This window comes from Lytechinus variegatus, chromosome 1, assembly GCF_018143015.1.
Source record: "Lytechinus variegatus isolate NC3 chromosome 1, Lvar_3.0, whole genome shotgun sequence".
In the NCBI taxonomy this organism is placed as follows: domain Eukaryota; kingdom Metazoa; phylum Echinodermata; class Echinoidea; order Temnopleuroida; family Toxopneustidae; genus Lytechinus; species Lytechinus variegatus.
In genome coordinates, this window is record NC_054740.1 from 11,187,050 (window position 1) to 11,197,416 (window position 10,367).

General features: G+C 37.1%; 1 protein-coding gene across 1 annotated transcript; it reads right to left on the reverse strand.

The window, feature by feature from the left end:
- Window positions 1–9,761: 9,761 nt before the first annotated feature.
- On the reverse strand, window positions 9,762–10,366 carry LOC121428997 (60S ribosomal protein L18-like). Its single transcript, XM_041625927.1, has one exon. It carries the CDS (start codon window positions 10,342–10,344, stop codon window positions 9,778–9,780), a length of 567 nt encoding a protein of 188 aa, XP_041481861.1. The 5' UTR covers window positions 10,345–10,366; the 3' UTR covers window positions 9,762–9,777.
- Window position 10,367: the final 1 nt, after the last annotated feature.

Genomic DNA, 10,367 nt, shown 5'->3' on the forward strand with positions numbered 1-10,367 from the left:
CATGAACTTAACGCTGTATACTTTCATGGATTTGAATAAATGATACTGCTGACACCATGATTACCGATGATGTGACTAAAATTAAACAAAAAAAGGGGGGCGATAACATTCAAAGAAAATCTTCAATATAATTTAGGTTTTGGGTAGGAGTTAATTCAAACGAACTCATCTAAACCCGTTATGGCTTCGTAAGGCAAAGGTTTGCAATAAATCGCAAAATACCAATGACCAATCAAGATCATCGTTGCATGCGCACTCTGAAATACTGACCGGGAGCCAATCAGTGCGGCTCTTTCGTATTTGCACTTCATCGCTAATCTTTGTGCTACGGAGCCCTCAGGGTCCTGTAACACAAAGGTTTGCAGCTAATCGTACGCTTGATTTTTGCTATTGATTGTACAATGAAGCAAATGTAAATAATCGTAGAAAATGTTCTACGATCATTGATAAGCTTTGTGTTATGGGCTCCTGGGCCCCGTCTTACAAATAGTTACGATTGATCCAATCAATCATAACTCTATGGAAATCCATCAGTGTCATAATTTTTTCTACAGGAAAAGTGCAAAATGTCCTCTGTAAACGAAGGACATCACACCAAATTGTCAAGAAATCGATGAATCTATGGATATTGATATCTATACAGTGCGTATCGAAAAAAGTATACACTTAGAAAAAAATCCTGTAAAATTGTAAACATTTGTAATATCTTGAAGATTTTTCTACATTTTAACATTGGTATAGATCCATTTAAGGAAATGACGATATAACTGTCGAAAAATATTTCCGCTTGAGTGAGCTCTACTTACTTTTGAAAAATCAGTGAAAAATGATATGCGCAGAACTTTGAAATAGCTATGCCAATAAAAGTAAACCTTAATCATGAAGAACACGTGAAATTTAGCTCGTAAAACTGATTTGAAGATATTTGTTTACCTTTTTTAACTTGTTCCCTTGCCGAAAACACTTCGAGGAGTGCATAGCACCCCATCCCACTCCCCCACACACCGAGGCCATCGTAACGATATTTGCTTTACATGGGCTGTGATTTACATGAAATGGCTTAGGATTGATGTTCATTTTGTTAATCATTGTCAAGCTTTGGAAAAGTGTGCAGAAACAAGTAATAAATAAAAATGAAATGTAAACCCACTTTAAATGATAAAAACTTAGTGAAAAAATGCTGGAGATGTCTGATATTAAATTTTGTTCAGATTCAGTGATGTCCTCAGATCCAGCTTGCACAAAAGGGTAAAGATTGTGTTTACTAAGTGTTAAAATTTTAATTTGGGTTGCAAAATTGTTACAAAATGCTTGAATGTGTCCATTTTATTTCAATTGAGAGCAAGGAAAATGTATGAGAAATGTTTCGCAGGTTAAGTTTGATTTCGCCCTTTCCCCTTGACCGAGTATTTCTGCGCAAACAGATTTCTGCGAGCTTTACAAAAATGGACAGTGCTCTGTCAAGTGTAAAATTCTGTCAAAACTTTTACTTTCATTGGATAGATGAGACCCAAACCCAAGATTATATGTGAAAAAATTACCCACATGTTGTATATCTTTTTTTAATTCCCAGGGCTTTTTCAAAGTGTAAACTTTTTTGATACGCACTGTAGAATTTGTTTTTTAACAAACACGCATTTAATATATTGACTTTGCTGGTTTTCCATAGTTGCGATCGATCGGATCAATAAAGACAGGCCCCTATTGTGTCTGAGGCCCCTAGCCCAGCTTTTAAATGTACGAGTATGACCACACCTGCACAAAAACCCTAACCTGCCATGCCTGCCGCATCCTCCTCCTTCGATTGTTTACACTCTATAACCTTAGGTTCAAATCAAACCATACATGCAGGCTTTCAGCTAAAAAAAAATAATAACAAGGGGGTGGGGGTTGTGATAGAGATGGAGATCTTCCCGCCTACATACCCTCCAGTATAAAAGGGGTGCTCCAAAACTTTGTCGGTAATCGGTAATAGAAAATCATTCTATCGCAGTACAGGGCCAGAGTACAACAATGAAAACCAGAAATACGTGTCGAGTGTAGTTCTGTAATTTATTTCATTGCCGTTAGTCTCGGCTGTAGTTGTTAGTACGTAGCTCGTAGTATATACAAAGTGACAATAAGAAAAAAAACTGAAAAATACAATCAAGAGAAAAGGTGTCATAAGATTTGGGCTCATAAAAATATGACAGAATTTACTTTCATAGGTCACATGAAGGCAAATATTAACATGCAGTTACACGTTTTATAAACTCAGTAACGATGATTACAACATGTTATATATGTTGCACATCAAATGAAATTATCATTTCAACTGTATACCAATCTATGCTGTTCTATTGACTGCTTAATAAATCTTGAGTTACATCTCAACTTCATTTGTGTTTACACAAGAGCTTGTTTACATTTTGTCTTATTACCAAATTCATGAACATCATCTGAACTACCAAATCCATGCATGTCTAACATCAAGATTCCAAGATCCATTTATCATGTTTATAATTCAATAAAAGGAAAGAAATCATTGTGCTTCAAATAAAGTCAAATGACTCAAACACTCAACTGTATAACATAACCTAAATTAGATCATATAACATTTCTTGTATTTCAAATGTGACAAAAATAAATAAATTCATATATCCATTCTACTGAAACGTACCCAAGGGCTCGAAGACAACACACCCACTGAGCAACCGTCTAAGAGGTACCAATCTCACTGCAGAGTCACCATCCTTCAATAAAACATGTCAAAATAAACAAATGACTACATAAAAACATGAACTCTTTCTTAGATTCACTTAACTGACATTACATACCTACTCAAGCTTATGAACCCGAAGTATATAGTCTCCAAAAACCTTGTAACAACTTTGCCTAAACAAGATGTATTTCTCAATAAAAGTTTCCCTTCTCACCACAGCAATATCCAACTCATGGGCGCCGCCATCTTTATTATATTGTTTATCTCTGTAGCGCCATCAACGATCATATGCCTACGGGTCTCGTCTGAGATTAAACCCATACCTATATTATACCGATAAATCTCTCCATTTACTCATATTCTGCAACATAAAGAAATATAACTATTTCTGGTTTCTTTCTATCATCGGTTACACACTAAAATCTACTTAAAATCTCAAATCTCTCTTTACAAAGTACCAAGAATACTTTCCAATAAATCGTAATGAAACCTTGTGGTATCAACGGGATTTCTGAAACTCAAAAGCATTTCCCAATCCTTCAATGCGATAAGACGAATTTGTATCTATTCTAACAGTAAAGCATGTTATGCAACTAATCTTCCATAATTCTTTTGGATTCTTCACATTCCCAGATAACACCAAAATGTTTGCATAATTTGTAGATTAACATTATGAAATATTCCGGGGGGGGGGCCACTTCCATTCACGAGTGGATACCATGCGCGACCATGGGGTCTCGAAAAGCACCCTAACCATGTAATTTCTATATTCTGAAAATGCACCCCTTAACAAGTATTGGCGTGTGAAACCTTACCCTTTACAAGTATTGAAGACAAAACGATACTCTTGGCAAATATTACCTGAAATGAACCCCTAAAGAAACAAGCCGTTACGGGTCCTTCGGTCGTCGGCTTTAACTTATTTGGATTAGTACGACCCCACATTCTACATCTCGCGCAAATCGGACTCTAAACACGAAGTGTTGGGGCAAAAAGGACATCCTTTATAAAACATTTTAATTTTCTTTTATCATCCCCGCAAATTCGACCCTAAACACGTAATTTTCCTAGCGAAATAGATACACTTTTTTCATTATTTTTGTGCTTTCGACACCCTTATCACGTTACGTACGTAACGTGCCATATCGTGAAAAAGACATCCTTTTTACGTGTTTTTTGGTCGCGCATGGTATCCACTCGTCAATGTAAGTGCCCCCCCCCCCCCGGGAAAATATTCTAGTTTACTTTACTCACTAATACTGCTTTTAATCATGGCACTCAAACTTCGCAAGCAAGTAGCAATCTTGGACATTGTACCATGCTACGTCTGTTAACGACCTTGGCTCGAACTCGTGTGTCTGTGTCTACGCCCAATGCCACAGCACATCACACGCATTCCACGAGGGCAGTCTTAATTTACATACACCACTTAATTTGCATGCGTACAAACCAAAATCTCTTTCAGACTTACTAATTTGCATGTGCGGTAACCCCAAATGTCAAACGCGATAATTCGCATGCTCGTTTAGTAAAACACATGCGCACTGAGCAAATACATGCAAAAACAAATTCAAAGAGCTGCAAAATAGTCCATTTTCCTACAATTCCGTATCATGTAAGCAGCTACTTCATAAAACAATTGATTTGTTTTGATTAATCAATTTTGAAATTATACTTCGCACTGATATACTTATAAATAAAAAAATGAAATAAAATAGAATATGTTCGAAATTTTATTTTCAAGAAACGATATAATTCACACAAGTAGCTTGAAATAAGTTAATATTATTCCATTATAACAAATAAAATGTGACGACCCATTCAACAAACTCATTCCAATCGTGTTTGGTCCTTATACAGGTCTATTCCAAAATAGAATTGCCGATCTAATAAATTAGTATAACATGCCGGGAATTTCTAGGGAGCTGTACTATATCTACATAAATAAAATGGTATAAGAACCGGAATTATATTTTCGGTTTTATATTTATATTCCTACTGCATAATTATGATTCGACCTGATGGCTAAAAAATACATTAAAAATACAACCTATCCTCAATCTGTAAGGAAGTACAAAGATTTCAAATGAATTGTCTGAAAGAATAAAATATAGCATGGATCTATAAACAGGATTTTCTGTCACATGAAATTGTTTCCGAGTGCAATCAACCTGGGTGATTTGGGGGTACAGAATGGGGGATATGTAAAATATTAACACATAAAACATGTCCTCATGTGAAAGGGGCACAGAACACGTTCGTAGGGGTCTTTTCTTTGGTAAAGGGTCTTTTCTTTGGTAAAAGGGGGCACTGATCTGAGAAAGGGCACCTATAAGAATGCAAAGGGACATTTGCTAACGGCATAAAACGGAATTTATCTCAGGTGGAAGGGGTACAGGACATGTTCGTGAGGGCACTTTTGATGCGTAAAATTAGTCCATCATAACAAACAAAATGTGACGACTCATTCAACAAACTCATTCCATTCGTGTGTGGTCCCTATACAGGTCTATTCCAAAATAGAATTGCCGATCTAATAAATTAGTATAACATGCCTGGAATTTCTGGTATAAGAACAGCAATTATATTCTGTTATATACTGCATAATTATAATTCGACTTGATGGCCAAGAAAATACATTAAAAATTCAACCTACCCTCATTCTGTAAGGAAGTACAAAGATTTCAAATGAATTGTCTGAAAGAATAAAATATAGCATGGATCAATAAACAGGATTTTCTGTCACATGAAATTGTTTCCGAGTGTAATCAACCTGGGTGATTTGGGGGTACAGAATGGGGATAGGTAAAATATTGACTTTCTTCCTTCTTATTCTCTTCACCTTGTTTAAAATCAATTGAGACGCTTAACCATTTTTGTTTTGTAGTTGTATATTTACAGTATGAAATTGCTATCCGTTTAGTTGCTCTGCTTTTATTTTTTCATCAATATACACTAAAGAGCGATTAAATATTGTGGGTTCATATGGGTTCATGTGTCAGATTGTCGCAGGCCACTGGCGTTACGGTAGGGGCGGCGGAGCGAAGTTGATAGTGGGGGGGGCACATTTTCTTTCGAAAAGGGCGCTATCTTAACCATGGCCGTGGGCAAAAAAATTTCGCTGGGGGGCAGCACGCGTAATCTTTTTGGCAAAAATTTGAAAGCGAGGGGGCGAAGCGACCGAGCTTATCATTGAGGCGTTTTTACATTTTGTTAAGTGAAATTTTCGGATTTTGTGCATATTTTTGGTGAATTTTGTATAAAATACGTGAGTTTTCAAATTTCCGGGGGGGGGGGGGGGCAACTGCCTCCTGCTACGTACGGTATTTTCGTTGTCTTAAGACAAAGAAAATATGAATTCTCTACCAAATTCTCATGACTCATGAAACTGAAGGCACGTGGGATGTTTTTTTACAATTTTTAAAAAAATTCATTATGCACTTTCAGAAGGAAGCAGAACTGTGCTCAATAAAGAAACCGGGCGCTAATCGGGCACGAAAAGAGTGGTTTTTCAGGTCATCTTATCTGATATGAAGAACAGACACCTATATGAGAAGGCAAAGGAGCACTCGTTAACACATAAAACATGTCCTCATGTAAAAGGGGCACAGAACACGTTCGTAGGGGTCCTTTCTTTGGTAAAAGGGAGCACTGATACGAGAAAGGCACCTATAAGAATGCAAAGGGACATTTGCTAACGGCATAAAAAGGAATCTCAGGTGGAAGGGGTACAGGACATGTTCGTGAGGTCACTTTTGTTGCGTAAAAAGGGGCACTGGTACGAGAAAGGGCACCTATAAGATGAAAAAGGGCACTTGCTCACACATAAAACGGATCCTTCCCTTGTGAAAGGTGCACAGAACACCTTCGTGAGGGGGATTTTTTGGTAAAATTTGGCACTAGTACGAAATATGGCACATACTATCCCATAAAACGGGTCCTTGTCAGGAGAAAAGGGCACAGAACACGTCCATGAGGAGCATTTAAAAAATAAATTGCCACTTATTACGAGAAGGGCACTTAGAAACACCTAAATTGGAACCTATTCCGAATATATACATGTATATGATATAGGTACAAGTTCTGGAGATTGTGACAGTACAATCATGACAATAATTATCAATGATAGACTAAATGAAAGAGAACATAAATCACTATCAGTCATTATATCAGTCATATACTCCATCATGCTCTCACCCATTTACACCATCATTCCGTTATATATACACACACACACACACTTTTCTTTCTTAAAAAAAAATAAAAACACACATTGGTATCAATAATGCATGAATCATTTTCGTTTATTTGGTGTAATTAGATAAAAGAGCAATGTAGATAAAATTGCCTTGGTCAAGGGCCGTGCCGGCAATCGAACCCCGGACTTTAATGGTGTAGTTGGGAGCCTTGGACCACTCGGCCACGGCACATACACACCCTCCCTCCCTCACACGCTGAATACCCCCAATATGGCTATTAAGTTCATTGACCCTTAATGACATTTGACCTTGGTCATGTGACCTGATAATCAGATGTCCGTAATGCTTGATTGCCCATAATGTCTAAGTTTCATGAACTAGATCCATATACTTTCTACGTTATATGATGATATTTCAAACACGCCGCCGCCGTCGGAAAAGCGACCCCTGTAGATTCACTCTGCTCTGCAGGCGAATCAATAAAACGGAATAAAACAAGGCGAGGGTAAGAACTAACTCGCCTGATTAATTTGTGAGGTACGTCCTATTCACAATTGTAATGTGTTTGACATGTCCCGTATTCACATCTCAACATCAAACTTTTCAGCTCGAAAGCTGAAAAGTTCCTATGCCTTCTTCATGAAAAAATCCTCAAAATATATCCTTTTCAGATCTGTTCGTCAAAGGTTATCCACTCGCGCTGCGCACTCCGATGAGAGAGATATGTATATTCTTCATCATGTTCATGAATTCTTATAAACAATCATCAACATGTCTCTTTTTTTATATCAGTATATCGAAGATTTCACGCTCACATTAATCATGATAATTATTTAGTAAGCTAGGCCTATTCACAACCCCTTCATGATTATAATCAGCATTGGTGGACCGTGACCCGGAGGAGACGAAGCATTGGAGGGGCACAGCATTGTTCACAAACAATACAGTGCTCCTCCCACGCTTTGTCTCCTCCGGGTCACGATCCGCCGCTGACTCATTTTCAGGTTTGAATATCAGGAAACTTTTTATACACACACACCCACAAACAAATAGCTCTAAAATACGAAAGGTGAAGTTACATTCAGAAACAGATTTTAATTTCTTTTGTCACACCATGGGCATCACTAGGATAATTTTACAATGATGTTATTCCTTTTTCCAATGAAAGAACAGATATATTTACCACATTCACCATTTGCAGGAACAAAATATCACATCCAACTTTTTTAATACAAATGTTTAACATTGCACAGTATACTATTAATATCCATGTGTTGGATATAAGCTGTATCACAAATTAAATTAGCAATGGACACTCTCTTATAGCTTTGCTCCCAGACTACTTTAATTTCTCTTGTATTTTGTTTGGTGATACGCATGGAATCTGTTTCTGTATCAATTTTTGCTGAAACTAAGATTCACATTTTGCACTTTTCGGGACAAATCAAGATAAATGATTGGTTGGGGCATTATCATTATGAGCCGAAATTGTTGGCGTATACAGGGCAAAATTTATTTATTTATTTTATTTATTAAAATATCTTTATACAGGATAGCAGGCTCAGATTAACTGTTTTTCAGCCTGGTCCTGTTAACATAAAAATAACAATATATACATAATATATTAAAAAAAAGTAACATTGGGTTCTGTAATGATTGAGTTCAATAACATTTAAAATTAGAATTATTACAAATACAAAATTGTTCAAAGATAACATACACTACCAGTCACAATTCCCAGACTTACCACTACCTGCCTCAGCCAAAATCCAGCCGAAACAGGCAATAGTGATTCGAAGGAATGGTGACTGGTATCGTATTCATTTTTTTATTGATGAAATGGGAAAACTATCCTGTATGCAATACGATAACGTTGAAATATAATATAATATGGTATCAATGGCATTGTAAATACAAACAAAACAAAATTTATGAAGAAAACTAAGAATCTATTCACCATTGAGCATAGTATGCTAGACTTAACAATAAAATTTTACAAAATAAATATCGCCAAGAAAAGTAATGGAAGCTTACTTGCTAAATGCGCTTATTATATTACATAAAAAGCATTCGTTCCAACATATTGAATATCCCAAATTATTAACACAATCAAAAAGAAAAAAAAAATGAAATGGAACAATAAGCATCTGATATTAATTATTGAAATAAAACTTCTTATAAATCAATTTAAATGTTTCGATAGTTTGTGCATTTTGAATATTATGGGGTATGTCGTTCCATCGTTTGGCACCGGAAAATCTGAAAGCTTGTTTGAAAATTGAAAGGTTAACAACGGGTGCAACTACGTTAAGGCTATCATTATTTTTTGTTTGGTAATTGTGTCGATCACACACCATTTCAATGTCATTACAAAGTTGGGGAGGGGCTAATCCATGTATACATTTAAACATTTGTGTGGCAAGAAAGTATTCTTTTCGTTCATCCATGTCAGTCCAGGATAGGTTTTTTACAAGTGTTTTAAGAGAAATATTTTGATCAAAGTTTCCAGTTATGTAACGAGCGGCTATTTTTTGCAATCTATAAATTTTGCTTTTGTTTTTATCAGAAGTATTTCTCTAAATAGGTAATTCATAATCGATGCAAGGTTGTATTGTAAATTTAAAAAGAGTGTTTAATAATGAAGGACTTAAAATTTTTCTTAATTTTCCAAGGGAACGGATCTTGAATCCGATGGATTTGCATAAGTTATTGACGTGAATGTCCCATTTAAGATTACCATGTATTAAAACCCCTAAATAACGAATTTTTTTTTTTTTCCAGTATCTGTGATGTTCTTTTATTCATGCTATGATAAAGACATATAGACAATGAAGATGACACTGGTGTTTTTGCAGGCAACCCTGGGTATCCTGGTTCTTAGTTTTTGTATCCACATCGGTTGCGGCGACCTCGAGCTGTCTCGAACTTGCGGCCAATGGCGCGTACATATGGTGCAGTGTGTGCTCCTGGGGTTCCCGGGGCCTTTCCAAAATGCCTGTAGACCTTGCGAGAGGTTCGGCATCCCTGCATGAGGACTGTGTTCTGTCCCTTGGGAGATTGGAGGGCAAGCTGGTCGAAGGTGATGATCTCTCCTCCAGCCTTGATGATCCTTGCCCTAGCACGGGCAGTCACCCTAAGGGCGCAGATCTTCAGCTTGGGAAGCTTGTGGATGCGGACATCATCGGTGATGGCGCCGACAACGACTGCAGTCTTGCCTTCCCTGCCAGTCTTGTTCATGTAGCGAACCACACGTGCAAGAGACATAGCAACACGGTTGGTGCGGCTCATGAAGAGCCTCTTGAGGATGATATTGTTGAAATTGGCATTTGTACGCCTTGCCAGAAACCTGTAGAGCTTCACCAACAGTCGGAGGTAGATATCCTCACTCCTGGGTTCAGTTCTGTGGACTTTCCGTAGCTTTGAGTGGTCGATATCGATACCCATTTTGCCTGTATACGACCAAAAAG